Source organism: Carcharhinus amblyrhynchos, chromosome X (genome assembly GCF_965287045.1).
Source record: "Carcharhinus amblyrhynchos chromosome X, sCarAmb.v2.hapA, whole genome shotgun sequence".
NCBI lineage: Eukaryota > Metazoa > Chordata > Chondrichthyes > Carcharhiniformes > Carcharhinidae > Carcharhinus > Carcharhinus amblyrhynchos.
Window position 1 is genome coordinate 12,872,294 of NC_137359.1, and position 16,861 is coordinate 12,889,154.

General features: G+C 42.4%; 1 protein-coding gene across 6 annotated transcripts in view; it reads right to left on the reverse strand.

The window, feature by feature from the left end:
- Positions 1 to 16,861, reverse strand: part of kmt2d (lysine (K)-specific methyltransferase 2D) — a 230,807-nt gene that overhangs the window by 76,721 nt on the left and 137,225 nt on the right. For all 6 annotated transcript variants that reach the window (XM_080217863.1, XM_080217861.1, XM_080217862.1 and 3 more), the window contains 8 exons: positions 14,532 to 14,634; positions 12,323 to 12,573; positions 12,052 to 12,125; positions 11,111 to 11,161; positions 8,559 to 10,502; positions 5,477 to 5,656; positions 4,521 to 4,678; positions 194 to 2,568 (listed from right to left, as the gene is read on the reverse strand). In XM_080217863.1, the coding sequence (XP_080073989.1) occupies positions 194 to 2,568; positions 4,521 to 4,678; positions 5,477 to 5,656; positions 8,559 to 10,502; positions 11,111 to 11,161; positions 12,052 to 12,125; positions 12,323 to 12,573; positions 14,532 to 14,634 (5,136 nt within the window). The remainder of the gene's footprint in view (positions 1 to 193; positions 2,569 to 4,520; positions 4,679 to 5,476; positions 5,657 to 8,558; positions 10,503 to 11,110; positions 11,162 to 12,051; positions 12,126 to 12,322; positions 12,574 to 14,531; positions 14,635 to 16,861) is intronic.

The window sequence follows — 16,861 nt, forward strand, 5'->3', positions numbered from 1 at the left end:
AATGTTGGCCAAGATGCATGGAAAATTTACTTTCACAGTGCTGTAGGATCTTTACTGCCCACCTGAACTACAGGTACAGGAAGAAGCTTCCTATTCCTGTAGCTCAGGCAGGCATCATTTGGTGCAGCAACCAATACTGGCTAACCAGGAAGAATGCGATATTATCTGCAAGTTTGCCCATCACCTACTATACCTGTATCTGGGAAGAAAGCATTGGCTAATTGTTGCTGCTGTTGCATCACAACTTGCTGTGTCTGCTGCATGATGCCCAATTGCGATACAGCCAACTGCTGAGTTGACAGCAATTGCGGTGAGGTCATATGTTGACTCTGCTGTGAAGCCACTATCTGCTGTGAAGCCACTATCTGCTGTGGTGGATGTTGCCCTGTTGCCACATGCTGCTGCTGTTGGGACATGACTACATGCGGTGAGGCTCCAAGCCGTTGTTGCGATGCTGTCAACTGTTGCTGCTGTGAAGATGGAAGAGATCGTGGGATTCCCAAGTGATGATGCTGTATCACTCCCAAGATATGTTGCTGTGGCAGGTTTAGACTCTGTGGTGGCCCTTCAAGGTGCTGAGATTGCTGTGTCGTTGGAAGGTGTTGGGAAAGTCCTGGATGACTCTGTTGATGTGAAACCTCAAGTTGTTGCTGCTGTTGCAGAACTGGAAGGGCCTTTGGTCCTGAATGCTGTTGCTGTGCAGGTACACACTGTGATCCTCCCAATTGCTGTTCCATTTTCTCTTGCTCAAGTAAATCGTGCAGAAGTAGTGGAAGCTCACTTGCTTCCAAAGAACTTTCTACTTTGACAAGGTCATCCACAGATCGACGTTTAGGCTCCATACTGGGCACATGATGGCACATCTCATCTAGTCCTAGTTTACCCAACGGCGGCCTAGACTGGACAGCCAGAGGCATCTTGGACACTATCTGAGCTGAAGATGTGCAGGGCATACTTTCTAAATCTAAGTTAGAATGCCCATTGCTGGGAACGCGTACAGTTCGATGGCCACTTGAAGCAATTGTACTACTTTGAGTAGTAGTTTGTGTTCCACTGGTAGTACATGTAGATGTCTGACACAGTGCTACACTTGTGTTAACACTAAGCCCAGTTCCAATACCGAGGAGCATCGACACTGCTCCCCTTTCATCATCCCCCTTTGGTGGACTTTCTGATTTTATCAAAACTGTCTGTGCGTTGGACGTATTTGCTACAAACTGGCAAGCTGAATTTTGGGAAATGTTCTCTTCAACCTTTAGTACTAAATCAAGAGTAGGTTTAGGAGAATTGTCAGTAGATGGGGCTCTGCTGACGGGATCACTGCACTGACTGCCAGTATTAGTCTCTGAATTGACGTTATTCACTGTCTCACACATAACCCTATCAGAAGTAGACAGAGCATCAGCAATGACATCTGATTTAGCCATTGCTTTTTCATGCTCCTCTCCCTTTTCTGTCTTTTCCAAATCAGATTTGTTGACTTTATCATTTGTACACTTAATCGCTGGGTCGACAGCACCTTGATCAGTCAATATACACTGACCCTCTTCTGCTTTCTCATTTGCAGATTCCACTAAACGCAGCTGCTCTGTAAAGATGTCTTTTTTATCTCCGGTGTCTAGCTCAGGGTCAGTATAAGCCAACAGATCAAATTCTTCACACTTCAGAAGATCATCCAGATGGGGGTCATTGGTTTCCAGGTTATCAAGGTTACCAAGCTCATCATCTGTCTTACTGTCTGGGTCAAGACTCAGATTGGCAAGGTCATCTTCTTCATCTAGCTCTTTAGGTGAATCAAGTTCCTCATCTAAGGCTTTTTCTACCGAGTCATGACAAGGAATCTTGCGAGGATCCAACTCTGCATGCTCTGTGACTACATTGGAGATTGATGGGACAGAGTTAAGTGGAAAGGATACCGAGCTGTCCTTCAAACTATCTGAACAGCAACTAGAAGTGGATGATGTTGTCGAAGTTGTCTGAAATGTCTGTTGTGATTCAGCTTGTACGGTGGAATCTAACGGCTCTTTTGTTTGAACATGCTGATGAGCGCTTGATACTTCCACTGAATGAGGTGAAGATGGCAACGGAGTGGAAATATTCTGCTGGGGCAAGAGCGTAATCCCAACTGGTGACTGCGGCAAAGACGTACCTGGACCTCTTGACATCACCTTGCACCCCTGCATTTGATGGGCAAACGGGCTGATTTCTTGATTTGGTATTGGAAGGCGCGGTCTTGATTGGGGATTTCGCTGTGCCAACTGGGCAGCAATGGGCAAGCGCTGGGAATTATGTCTCAATTCTATATACTGAGGACTCACAGGAATTGGTGAAGCCACAATTTGTTGCTGTGCATTCTGAAAAGTGATCTGAGTGGCAATTCTAGGATTAAGTCCAGCTGTGCTGTTCACTTGCATGGTCATTGCAGGCCTGTTTACATGCAAAACTTCAGGTTGCTGAAAACGAGTCTGTCCAGGAAGTCTCTGCACCAACTGCTGCTGCCATTGTTGCTGTTGAGCAGTTGGTAAGCTTCTTGGGTGAAATCCTTGTGGGCTACCAACTCCTGATTGTCTAGATGGTAAAAAAAAAATGGAATTGTGAATAGAAGTAGTGTAATATTTCCAACGGGGTAATTTTAAGACAAAACAAATTCTAAACATCCCATAAACTTGGCTATATTTAAAAAAATTGGTGTCAAATTATTTCAAGCATTGAAAGTGGGAAGACACATTCTACACCAAGACCATTACAAAATGCAAGTGATCATACTGATGAAGACAGTTCATTACCATAATGGGCTTTAACTTCTAATGACTTGAGCTTCCCCATGATCTAATATCATAGGTGTGATTCCCTGAGATCTATTAACATTTCAAAAATCTTCAATTTGATCACCAATGAAGTAGAATTTCAACAGAAAAGACCATAGTCAGAACAGGACAGGAGAATGTTTTATCCTGTTCTGATGAAAGGTTGCATTTTACACATTAACTGTTTCTCTCCACAGATGCTGCTCAACTTGAGTATTTCCAGCTCATTTTGTTTTTAATTTCAGATTTCCAGAATCTGCAGTATTTTGCTTTCATAAAAATATTTTGTCCTGTTAATAGGGATGGCACGGTGGTTAGCACTGCTGCCTCACAGCACCAGGGACCCAGGTTTAATTCCAGCCTCGGTCACTGTCTGGAGTTTGCATGTTCTCCCCGTGTCTGCGTGGGTTTCCTCCAGGTGCTCCAGTTTCCTCCCACACTTCAAAGATGTGCAGGTTAGGTTGACTGACCATACTAAATTGCCCCTTAGTGTCAGGGAGGTAAATAGGGTAAATGTGGTTACAGGGATAGGGCCTGGGTGGGATTTGTCAGTGCAGGCTTGATGGGCTGAATGGCCTCCTTCTGTAGGGCTTCTATGATTCTATGAATTTCACACATATAGCCAATTACATGCTAATGCTCAGCAATCATATCAGCAGTGTCAAAACTTATTCCACAACCCCTTTCATATCAAAAACAAGATGTCACTGCTTGGTGGCTGCACAGCACATGCCACGAATTATTTGGGTGAAATCAGCCACAATAATGTTTTGAATTGGAAGCTGCTCGAGGTCTTAACCCTAACATATGCTGCAACTAAATAATTATAATGGGTGCCACAAAGAGTTCTGACTTGGGAAATCTAACCACCAAAACACCTTTTGTTATATGCTCTGGCAGATCTTCTGTGGAGTAACTCAGAGTCAGATATAATGCTGCTGATACAAAGAACTCATCAAGTATTTTAGCCTTGCTCTGCACCTCTCAGCAAATTTCATCCTCTCTGTACCTAATAGGACCCACTCCACCTCTGACTACCCATTTGCCATTTAGATGCTAGTTGAAAATTTTTGGGCACCCTTTTATGCTGGCTGTGTCCTATTTGCCAGTCCTACTTTCCTCTTCACCTCCCTTCTCAATGTACTGTATGTTTCACTTGAAGAATTCACCTGACACACATCTCACACCCTCTTCTTTTGTTTTATCATAGTGTCTATCGCCTGCCTCTTGCAACAAGCCCCGTTTTTGGCTCCCTTACCTTTTGCCCTCATTAGAACGTACCTAGCCTGTGTCTAAAGTACCCCTTCCTCAAAAATCACCCGTTGCTGTGTTACAGATTTGTGTATCAGTCTCTGGTTCCATTTTACCCTGGATAGATCACGTGTTATATTGAAATTAGTCCATTTCCAATTTAGAAGTTGTACATTATTGTTCTTCACGCTTCTCCTTTACTGATCTAAAACTTACGATACAATGATCACTCTTGCCCAAATGCTCCCCCATGGACAGTTGGTCCACTTGTCTCACCTCATCTCACCTCATTTCCCAGCACTAGATCCAACAATGCTTCTTTTTTAATTGGGCTAAGCACATACTGACCAAGAAAGTTTTCAACACTCAGCCAGCTACACATGCTTTAACTGACTACATTACTGAATCAACCGCTAGGCAAGGCCATTTTGATGCAATAGATGTTGCTTAAATTGTACTTACCTAGGAGCATTTACTTCACCAGTGGGGGTATTGCCTGGTTGTGGAGGCCGACATAGACTCTCATCCTGAGGAAACAATCGCTGTTTATCTATTACCACTGGATTTATTAATCTTCCATTTCCAGAGCCTGGGATTAGCCCTCTCAGGCCAGAACGGTCCTGCAATAAACAAAATAAAGATCTACAAAAAAAAATCTTAACTTGTGTCAAAATGGTGCAAATTAATGCAGTTTGAATTGCAAAACCATTGCATTATAAAATACCCTATTTACAAATATCTAGAAAGGTTAGATTAGGGTACAGCTAACATTTGCCTTCAATTAGCACTCCCAAAAACAGGTTAACTGGCAATTGGCTATTTGTGGGATCATGAGGTGCACATAATGGTTGCCACAATGGTCCAAAAGCACTTCACATGAAGTCAGCTAACGTCCTGTGACTTTTTTCTTTAACATGGAAATGAGAGTTGTGACAAGATGGCATATAAATCCAAGTTTGTCTCGTCTCACCAAACTGCATGGAAGGTTGAAATGCCTAATAACTGCAACATGACAACACTGAGCTTCAAACTCAAAGTACACAGCATTTGAAACCTGGTTACATTCATCTCAGAGAGCAAATCTACCAACCACAGCCAGGTGATTAGTGTTTGGGGCACAACGTGGCTGCAGAAAGATCTGAAAAAGAGCATTCGCACAAGTGCAAGATTCTACCCTTTTAAGAGGGTGCAGAGTAGATATTGGAGAGGAATGAAAGACAAGTGGTGATAAGGGAAATATAACTCTTTTGAAACTCTTACACATGGAAAGTGGTTATGTTAACTATACAAATAGTTAAGAATCAGTTAACTCAGGTAGTAAAACCAAAGCGCAATCCATACATTAGCTGATGAAAAGCTCTACAGGAGAAAATTTGGAAAATTGTTTATAATGCCAGACATCCAACATCAATAGGTACCTGGGAGATGGGGTATGGAGGTGGTGCCCTTGTCTGTAGATCATGGGACTGGCTTGAACTTTCTTGTGACCAACTACTTGTTGTAGTGCCACCCCCGCATGCAGCTGCCTGTTCCTTCTCTTGTCGCAAGTTATTCCGCTGTATTTGCTGACGTATCAAAAGTTGACGCAACCTCTGCCGCTGAAAAGACAATACATGAAGAAACTGCATTTCAACACAAGTTCTTCTGTTATATGCTTGCAGCTAAGTTCCACTGTATGGAGATCTAAGCTGTAGCAATAGTTTACAATTCAGAGATTAAGGAAGTCAAATTCTAAGCCTGCCCCACAATACTACTTTCCAAAGCAACTGTTAAGTTTGGTCAATGCTCAAAATTAGATTGCTTAGATCATCTCAACCCACACCAGACTGCACAAAACTATGTTTCGAATTCTACAAACAAGAATCCAACGTCAATTACTTAACTGTGTGAAGCTACTCAACAGAGAAAAAACACTTCCATTCACATAGCACCTGGTGACCTCTGGATCCCAAGACAATTTAGGACCTATTAATTACTTAACCTTTTGAAGTTCAGTCACTGCTGAAACACATGAAACATGGCAACTATTTGCACAAAGGTCCCACTGTCAGAAACGCGATCATGAAAGCTAATCTGTTTTAGTGATGTTGATCGAAGGGTAACTACTGACCAGAACATCAGGAAGAACTTGCCCGTTCTTTTTCAAAATTGAGTTTTTTTTATGTCAACAGAGAATGGAAACAGGACCATGGTTTAACGCCTCAGCCAACACGCAGCACCTCAGGCAGTGCAACAATTCCGAGATGCAACTTGTACCGACAACCTCTGACCTAGAGGAAGAATGCTGCCCACTTAGCCACAGTTAGCACTGCAGACTGGTCATTTTCAATTTTTCTAATCAAATGCAGAAGTTTGGTGAGAAGGGGAAGTTCAGTGAGAAGGGGAGGGAGGCATTCCCTTGCCTTTTCTAACTTTTTCACCCTGTAGTAATTGGATTTTGCTCCATTACAGGGGAGGAAGTGAGCTGTTGCTAAGTATCTGGTGAATATCCAGTAAGCGGCAAAGGTTTATTTTCCAAAGGTTTAAAATAGTACTGGAGTTTGTGATAAGATTAATAAATATCTAAAAGAAAAAAATGAATGAAATAGTTAATTAATTAAAGCTCATAATGGCAAGACAGGTGATGTGCCAACGCTGCAACACATGGGAGCTCTCAGATACCAATTTATCCAGGGCAAGCACGTCTGCAGTTAAGTGCCTGTGGCTTCAGAAACTTCAGTTCAGAGTCACTGAGCTAGAGGCTGATCTACGGACAATGCGACACATCAGGGACAGCGAGAGTTACCTGGACACTGTTTCAGGAGGCGGTCACACCTTTAGATAGGATCTTTTGGTTTGGAAAGTTATCAGGAGCAAGAGGGTGTGACTGCAGCTCAGGGAGGCAAAGGGAACCAGTGTCAACCTCTGCAATTGTCCAACAAGTTTGAGGTTCTTTCAGCTTGTGTGGGTGAGAGTGGGGGCTGCAGGGTGGATGAGCTGAATGACCATGGTACAGGATGCCATTCAAGTGAGGGGAGCACATAAGAATGTAGTGGTAGTAGGGGACAGTATATGTGATGACACAGTGCCTTTAAGAAATGTATTTGTAAAACATTTGAAGGGTTCATTTAAAATTTAGCTGTTTTACACAGTGCCAATTTGTCTGCAAACTAGGCAGCTCAAGTTGAGAATGCAGGCTAATGACTTATTTTAGCTAGGGATATGTTTGTATTAATTTGAGTTCATGCATTTTTGTTTATTTGGGTTTTCCTCTGGGGTTTCAGAGTAAGGTTTTGATTAGGTTGATTAACAAAGACAATCGCGTGCTTAATGATAGGAGCTAAGCTAACAGGGAAAGGCAGGCAGTTACTGCCAGGTTCTGAAAGAAGCAACAGGTGTTTCTGTTTGTCTCTCTCTGGAGGCTGCTATGTGGGATCTGCTAGGAGAAATAGGTCTGTGTGTTTCTCTCTAGAGGCTCAAGAACTGGCAGTTCAAGTACAAGAACGTAAGCCATGTGTTGTGAACTGATTTTGAAGAGAAATTTAAGTCTATAAGAGGAACATTGCTTGAATTGGAACTAATAGAGATAGGTTGGCAAAGTATTTCAAGTGGTAAAAGTTAATCCATTTGTTATAGTTAAACTTGAATTGTTAAGTAAAGTTTGTTTTGATAAAAGCTTCCGAGTGTGTCAATAGAATCACACCTGGAGTAAAACCCTTATCCTCACGCAAATGCCAAAATAGAAAAACTGCTGGGGTCTAGCCGGGCTTCATAACAGACTTTGGGATTTTGATCCATACCTTAACAATAGTGAGGGGGATTGACACTGCTCTCTGTAGCAAGGAGCAACAGTCCAGATGGCTGTGTTGCCTTCCCAGAGTGCCAGGGTTCAGGACATCTGCTCAGGGCTGGACAGAAACTTTCAGTGCGAGGGGGAGGATCCAGTGGTTGTGGTTCATGTAGGTTCCAACGACATAGGCAGGATGAAGAAGATGGGTCTGCATAGTGAGTGAGTGGAGCTAGCACCAAATTAAGTAGCAGAATGTTGAAGGTAATTCTGGATTATTACCTGAGCCACGTGCAAAATTGCATAAAAACAAATTAGATTACAGAAACAAGTATGTGGCCCATAGACTGATGTGGGAGAAATGGGCTCTAATTTGTGGGACACTACAACAGTACTGGGGAAAGTGGGATCTGTACTTTCCAACAAAGGTCATCACCTTGGAAAAACTCAACAAAAAACTGTTGAGACACTTCAAAGTAATTCAGTATATGAAGTGCTTCAACACACAGGTATTAATCAGGGACAATCTGAAGCTGCAAGTATTGCCTTTAATAACATGAAAATCAAAGACATTTCACTTAATTTCAGTTTCCCTCCAACTAAAACAGCATTGGAAGCAGAGTCTTTAAATATTTCTAAGGCAGAGCCAGGTAGATTCTTGATTAACAAAGCGATGAAATTTGATTGGCAAGTATATGTAATCACAAGCTTAATTCAATATTACAGATGCTAACCTGTCGCTGTTTCTCCAGCTCTGTCTGACTGAGATTTCCAGCTTGTGCTCCCCTGTTAAATGGAAGTTCGTGCAAGTCTCTGCTGGGAGATGCCGGAGGATGGACCTGTGCAGCACTCTCACTGCTCCTTTCTGACGGTGATGAATCACTCACTGAGCGGCTGCTAGCGGAAGTCTGATATGAGCAATCTTGCTGTAAAGGTAGTGCATCCTGCTTGATCAAGGATGGCCGTAAAGGCATGTTGGTGAAAGTTTCATCTCTTGCAATAGATGCCGTATCTGGAGGTCCTGACTGATTACTGGCATTCAGTTGAGAACAATGAGCATCACTTGCATTGAGTTGACTGCTCATCAAGTGACTTTGTGGAAAATTATTTGCTCGCGGCATCTGGGACACTGACTGCTGAGAATGGGTTTCTTTAACAATATCACCTGGTGATGAAGTAAATGGAAATGGACTTTGTGGCTGACCACCGGCAAATGTCTTGGCGCATGGGTCAAAAGAGTGAGGCCTTGGAGATTGAGGCTGTATTACATAAGCTGTTTTTGAATGTGGATCACTGTGCTGAGAAAACATTGCTGAATGCTGAATGGTACCAGTTGGTTGCCCGTGAGGTACTGGTGAGGATTTGAAACTGCCGTCAACCATCTGGGGTCGCTGCGGTTTGTGAAGCTGAGCATAAGGATCTCTTGAAGGTGGCCGCGAATAAGGGTCTGGTGACTGGAATCTGGAAGCAATGGGAGACTGAGAAAAAGTCTCATTGGAATGTGGCCTGGGTGTCAATGGTGAACTGCACTGAGACTGTGGACTCATGGGTACCCTGGAGAGGGAGTCAGAAGGGAGGGATTTAGGAGGTAGTGGAGAGCAGCTGTCACTAGAAGATGGTCGTGGTGCCAAGGGAGGTTGATGATATGGATCAGAAAATTGTGTTGAAGGAGATTGCCGGTACAAATCAGTCGGAGTCTGTGGTGAGACACCCTGAGATTGAGGATGCAGTTCCTGAGAACGCTGAGCAGGTACTATGGGTGTTTGGTCCACATATGATGATCTAGGAGTTAAAGGTGCTTTGAAGATATCTCTGTCCCTCCCATCAGAGAGTGACCGTACATTCATACTTGGATCCAACATTGCAGCTCTGTAAAGGGAGGCCAAGGAATTTGCACTCAAATCTTGCCTCATAACTCCTGTATACTGTTCATTTCTGGGGTGCTGTGCTCCAACTTCTGGATCAGAGAGTCGTCTTAATTGTTCCCCAGTTGATGATGGCAATGTTAAAGTTTCAGGTGGTTTTGTGTAACAGTCTGTTGACTGTGATGATCGAAACCCTGGACTTCCTAAAGACTGATCAACTGTGTGGTTATCATGTGACTCACCAAGCACTCTAGATCGGAGGAAAGTGTCTGGAGTTAGAGAATGCTGATGGTGCGACATCCCTGGTGTGGCGGAATGCAGTTCTGAAGAGCTAAGAAGTTGCAGTCGGCCTGGAACAACAGGACGAGGTACACCTGACTGGTGATGGGAACTGTTCCATGCTGGTGCTTGAGTAGGATTACTGGAAGACTGAATGTTGGGTTCCTGAGGGTACGATGTAAGTGTATGCCCAAAAGGATCCTGGGCTACAATTCCAGTTGGAGACTGCATGTGCAGTTTTGGGAACAAGTCACTACTGGAGTCTGTAGATGTTGGGCTTGCTGACTGCAGTTTGACAAATTCATTAGTCGAGGTAGTAAATGATTTGTTACCATGTAATGAAGCATTCTGGCCTAAACCTTCAATCCTCAATTCTGCTGGGGGACAAGAATTCCCCCCAACTAATGTTGCCGGAGCGAGACTGGTCACTGTAGTATTCTGAGCCAGGGCTTGCAGGTGACGGGGCGGCTTACGATCCTGTTTTGCATCTTGTCTCTCAATTTTTGGCTGCCTGTTACCTTGCATATCAACTTGCTGTGAAAATAAATAAAAACATGCTTTGTATTTTTTATGAATGCTTTCTTGGGAAAGGAGAGAACAGAATATTCATTAGTACAAGTCAACTTGGTTTTTGAATACAAACAAGGATACTGCGGTGAATACCGAAAGAGATCGAAGAACACGTTTAAACACAACCTCAAGTTTACAAAATCAGTTCGTAGTTGGGAAAATCTAGCAGTTAAATACATGTTATTGCCAGTAAATACAAGAACCAATGCATTGTTTTCCTTAAATAGCAAAACCAGAAACATACACAGCAGCAGTCTTTAGAACAACTGAAGAAAGTTTGGGCCTATAAAATATGGGACAGATTCATTTTCCAACAAAGGTCATCATCTTTGAGTACAAAAACTGTTGAGATACTTCAAAGTAATTCAGTATGTGTAGTGCCTCCAACAGGTTCAACATACAGGTATTAATAAGGGAGAATCTGAAGCTTCAAGTAAATAGGTATTGCCTTTAATAACACTTGAAAATCACAAGACATTTCACTTAATTTCTGTTTCCCTCTAAATAGACCAGTCAATTAATTTAAGAGTGTTTCAGGTAAAGGCTCAAATTAGAGTTCCAAGCTAATCTACCTTCTGTGCCTTGTTGATGCGCTGAGCTGCCCTGTTGTCTTTGGCCTTTTGCTGAAAAGCAAGAAAGATTCTGAATTAGATGCAAAATAATGTCTTGAAGATTAAAACAATATTTATCATCTTAAGTCTGTGGTGGCCTACAGTTGATCTCAGCCATGTAATCTTCTTTCTCGATCTGTGAAGTGAAATTCATGTCAAAGACTAAATAGATCTCCAACATGACACACAAAAATCAGACTGTATGCACCATTTCAAGCCTGTTTGAGCTCTCAACTATGTTGCACTTTTTAAACTACATCTGCTGCAAGGCACCTGAATTTTACATAATGTTAATTAATTGCTTTAATAGAGCATTTTTTTGTGTCTGTGCAGGGCCTTCTGGGCAAAATCACATCAGTGCACTGGTAAGAATGGCATCTGCTTTAGAATAGAAGTAGCTACTACCATACATTCCACAGTGACTGAATGGAGCTCTCTTGAGCCCTCCACTGAATTCTGCAGTCTTAAATGATCAGTCATTGATTAGGATGCATAAAGCTGCAGTCTGCGTTCCCTGCACAGCCCTGCTTGTGCCGCTTTGTTGCACAAAGGCCTTGGCCAGTGTAGAAACGTTTCAGAAGTGCCCAATGTTGACATAACAAGTTGAAGCCAATTAGGCTATGGAATCTCTGATGAGTAAGTGGTTTTTAACTGGTGGATGGCACATTGGTTGCATTCCTGCTGCCATTGGGCCGCTGCTGTTATTCCTTGGCATGATGGGAGGCAAGCAGCAGGTGGATTGCCAAGGCCCTTGTGTAGAGGCAGGCTTTGGTTGATGTAAACCTTCTCCAGGAGCTTTCTTGTTTTAATCTCCCTCCTTGTGTGAGGAATGGGCTGTTGCTCAGGAGTGGGAGACCTGGTGAGATTTCAAGACAATATGCCAAAGGGAGAGAAGCACTTACCAGAAATGGTGCTTTATCAGTTGCTGGGACTTTCCTCCAAATCTTAGTGATCTGTTTACAACGACTTGCCCAGTCTGGAGAAAAAATATTTTAAAAATCAAGGAAACCTCTACACAGCCACAAGATTGCCAGCAATTAAAATTACAATTAGCGAATACAAGAATAAAAAAATTCCATAATTCTTAAGATGCCTAAAACCACAATACATTGAGTCCATGCTTTTCACTCATGAACTCATCCTATAAACTGGAACCTATGCCAGATGTCATACCTGGGTAATCATGTTTTAGGTTCGGGAAGTTGATATTTGCGTAGAGAACAGGTGATATGGTTGATAATTCTCCCAAAGCCTCATCTTTTTCCCATCTCAATATACTTCGCTGGTTGTAGGAGAGCCCATCTCCTTCTCCCTCTGTCGGAGTGGTAGGGGTAGTTGGAGTGGTAGGGGTAGCTGGGGTGGCTGGGGTTGTCCATGGACTCTGTTGCTCTCCACTGTCTGGACTGAAAGGTATACTCCTTTCCCTGAAAAACAAAAAATTTTTCGTATCAAACATAATTTCAATGCTTGGCACTTTACAAGCAGTCCTGCAGCGCACTGAAAGCAATTAATCAGTTGTATAACTTTTAAAGGACTTGGAATAGCAGCTACTGGAAGCTGGATGAGAAGAGCACTTCTCATATCCAGGATTCAGTACTTGCCAATGATTTGCAAACACTCACTGCTGTAGCTCTGCTTTGCCAATTGGTGGAATGGCTGTTAGATAGGATTATCTTATATGTTCAACTGTAGTCAAGCAGACTGTAGCAATGCACATGCTTCGGTCAGTTGTGTTTCCCATCATACCACTCATGAGGAACTCCTGATACTGTGATGCACCCAGCAAAGGCTGAACATCTACAATGTACTGATTAACTTGTCACTATCCACCTGGAGAAAGGGGGTTGAGGAGAACAGTCTACTTGGGGCCGATGTGGCTCCAAGATAACAACGCCGGGGAAGGAAAAACCAACCTAATGCTTTGTTACATATTCTAATCCAGGATGGTATCGCTGACTATCTAGGCAACTGCTCTCATTTTTGGAACTCGGAGGGGTAGACCAGTTATTTGGATTTTTCTCCATTCAGCTCAAACCAACCTACAAAGCCAGTGCTACTAAAGGTAATGTGCCATTAGGGAAACAAGCAGCAGGAAATGATCAGTATACTAAGCTAGCAGATTGCATCTTTTAGTTAGTTAGTTTCCAATCGTACTTCTGCACACACTTGGTGAAGATGCCTCATAGCTCTTGCAAACCAGCACCTAAGGTCTTAATTTTAATTTAAATTAAAACCATCTACCGTGGTGGAATTTGAGCCAGTGACCTCAGAGTATCACCCTAAGTTTGAGGTTTATCAGTTCAGTTCATATTTCTAGGCCACAGGAGGAAGCCAGTCGAATGCACCTGGTATTCCCAGCTGTCTCCCATCCAAGTACTAACCAGTCTGCTTAGCTTCCGGGATTAGACAAGATCAGGCATTTTGCAGACTAGCATGGCTATAGGCTACAACAACGTTTCTGCAAGGTGTTCAGACATTTATTATAGAACTAAACCTGCCTTACATCAGATGGGACTCGAACCTGTAATCATAGAATCTTACCGTGCAGGAGGCCATTAGACCCATTGAGTTTGCACCAACCATAATCCCATCCAGGCCCTATCCCCATAACCCCATGCATTTACCCTAGCTAGTCTCCCTGACACTAAGGGGTAATTTTAGCATGGCCAATCCACCTAAATGCCTGGCTCCGGAGGCTAGTGTCTTATCCATTAGGCCACTGAGGTTGTTAATTTATAAGCAAGTACAGTCTTGTTAATGGCATGTTAACCACATTAGGATATACAGGTGAAGGACAAGTGCCTAGAGCACTTATGAATGTGCCCTTTTAAGAGGCCATCAATTTAATTTAACTTAATTTAATTGATCAGTCCACTTTATTTTACTGGTCACTCAAGGGAGTATAACAAAACACTGCTAGGATACAGGTAGTTGGGGGACAGCATGGATGTGTAATACAGCATTCTGTAAATAAAGTGATCAAGTACTTCATACTTCACTAACTAGCTTGGGATCAATTTAAGAGATCTGTCTTTTTGGGGTGGTGTGTCCACTCTGCATTGGACAAATTCAACCAGCATGATTTTGCAATAGCTTAGTTTAAGAGACTCCAAAATAGCAATACATTTTTACGACACACCCAGAAGGTTGAAAAAACATTTCAGTAACAATAGTAAGGTGGCTTTGTAAATCAGATAGTAAATTTGTTTCCATTGATCCAACTGGAGTTTTCAAGAGCCCTTTCTGGCAGCACATATAGGGACTAAGATGAGGGTTGGGAGGAGGGGAGAAACTGATAAAATGGACCAATTAATAACTTGAAATCTTTGAAAACAGCCAATGCACTTGTATTTGAACCCAAAAAAAATTGCAAAGAGTTTACCTGTTTTCCAGAAATGGTGACTGACAAACATTGGGAAATGACTCGCTAGCTGTGCCAGAAGGCTGTACCATAGGGCCACCAATAGCAACTGCCATTGTCCCTCCTACAGAACCAAAGGGAAGGAAACAAAAACAAACTTCAATATAAAGATGCACAAGACAATCAGAAAATAAGTGGCAAATGTCTCTATTAAAATGCAGATTGCATGACCAACTGTTAACATTTTACTTTCATTAATTAACCTATTATAAACAAACCCTGAAGCAGCAGCTTCTGTTACCCACGGCAAGCTAGGATTATTTCCCTCCAGGTCACAGTCCATCCTGCATGTGAAACAGATTTAACCAGTTTTGTTTAAATTCTATCAACTTCTTCCAGAATTCTAGTAACAACAGGAAGAATTATTTCCTTTATTTACAGTCAATTTGCCATTCTTTTAAACACTTCAATCAGATCATTCCTTAAGCTCTGCATCTCCAAATGATTTAACCCATGTTTGCTCAGTCCCATAATTACTTATCCTGGTGAATTTCCACTTTTCCAAAGCCAGCACATTCATCCAAAGGTGGGTCTCCCAACACAGAAATCAATATTCTCAGTAAGGTCTAATTGGAGCTCTACGTAACTGCACCAATACTTCCTTGCTCATATATCCTCTGCTTTCTCAATAGTCTTTTCAAAACTCTTTTTTGCATAAGCTTCTTTTTGTGTAACATAATCCCAAAAAATCAGTTATGTTTGCCTACCTTTTCCTTCCACATTTAGACCTTACTCCAATGCTCCATTCTGGCATCCCAAATGTACCACCTCATACTTTTTTAAATTACATCTGCCATTGTTATGCACATATGGTTCATCTACATAATTTTGTAATGTTTTATTTGCTCCTTTACGTGACTGTTGACTATGCCACCTAATGTAGTAGCATAAGGTAAAGCCTGATGGTTGTGCAGCACAAAGGACAGTAGTGCAGGAGTCAAGAGATTGAAACCAGTGCCAAAGAATAGTTAGGAATGGGGAGCAACCTGGAGAGAACTGAAAGGTGTGCGCATCGGGAGGGGATTAGGTGCCTCCAATGGGGGCAACATTATATCCTGAAGTCCAGGAACAGAGCCAAGAGGTAGCATAGTAGTGGGTAAGGAAAAGCAACAGTGGGAAAATGCCATTCCAGAGGAGGAAGGGTTGCCCAATGGTGCTGCTTCTCACTTGCTGCAGAAGTCATTTTCAACGGGGTACAGATGAATGCAACATATATGTGGCAGTGCCATTAAGGTGTTGCCAACACACCTCTTAGTAGGGCTAGGAGGAGGAGGAAGCTATTTTTGTTTTATATTTTAAGCTTCCAGTTTGCCTGTCCACCTTTGACAATAACCACTCTACTAGATTCTGGACTTCATACTTGTGGGAATCAGTCCACAAAAATAAGAGTCATCCGTACCATACTAGCTAAAGTGACTGGCGCTGATAAGTTCAAAGCAATCTCCCCCCCTCCCCCCCCCAATACTTCACTTCTTCTAATTTTAGGTTTTCTTTCACTCATTTCAATATTTCCCCACTCTCCTCTTTCATATTCTGGTAGATGAGAAAGCACTTATGCAGACAAAACAGGAGGCACTGTCGGTCCATTAACAGCATTTTATATTTAAAGAGCACATTTAACAAAATAGGATGCTCCAAGGCATTTCACAGGAGTGTTAAAAAACAAATTTGATGCAAAGCCGCACGGGAGAGGTGCAGAGGGGGAATTCCAAAGCTTAGGGCCTAGTAACTGAAAACACAGTCACCAATGGTAAAGTGCTTAAAATCAGGGCTATTCAAAAGACCCGATCAGATGAGCAGATATCTGAAGGCTGTAGGCAAGTTTAGTGACAATAGAAATACTGTTTTTACCAAAAGGAAAGCATTCAAGGCATTTCATAGAGGTGTCATCAGCCAAACATGGACACTATGTCAAGGAGGAAGTACTAGGAAAGGCAAGTCAAAGATGTTGTTTTAAGCAAGGCCTTAAAGGGAAAAGGGAGGTGGAAAGGCAAAAGTGTTTAGTGAGGGAATCAAATTTCACTTTCAATGTTAAAAAGAGGATTGTAGAGATGTGAAGGGACAAGGTCACAGAGGGGTATAATGAGAATAAAATTATAAAATCAAGATGTTGCTTAACCAGAATTCAATGCAAGTCAGCAAGCACAGGGGTGATAGGGGAATGGGACTTGATGTAAGTTAAGACATGGAAAAGAGAGTTTTAAAATGCAGAAGAACTATCAAGGCTGGCAAAGGACCATACAGTAAAACTCTGCAACCTGGCTCAGCATGCCCAAATGCCCCCTCAGTTT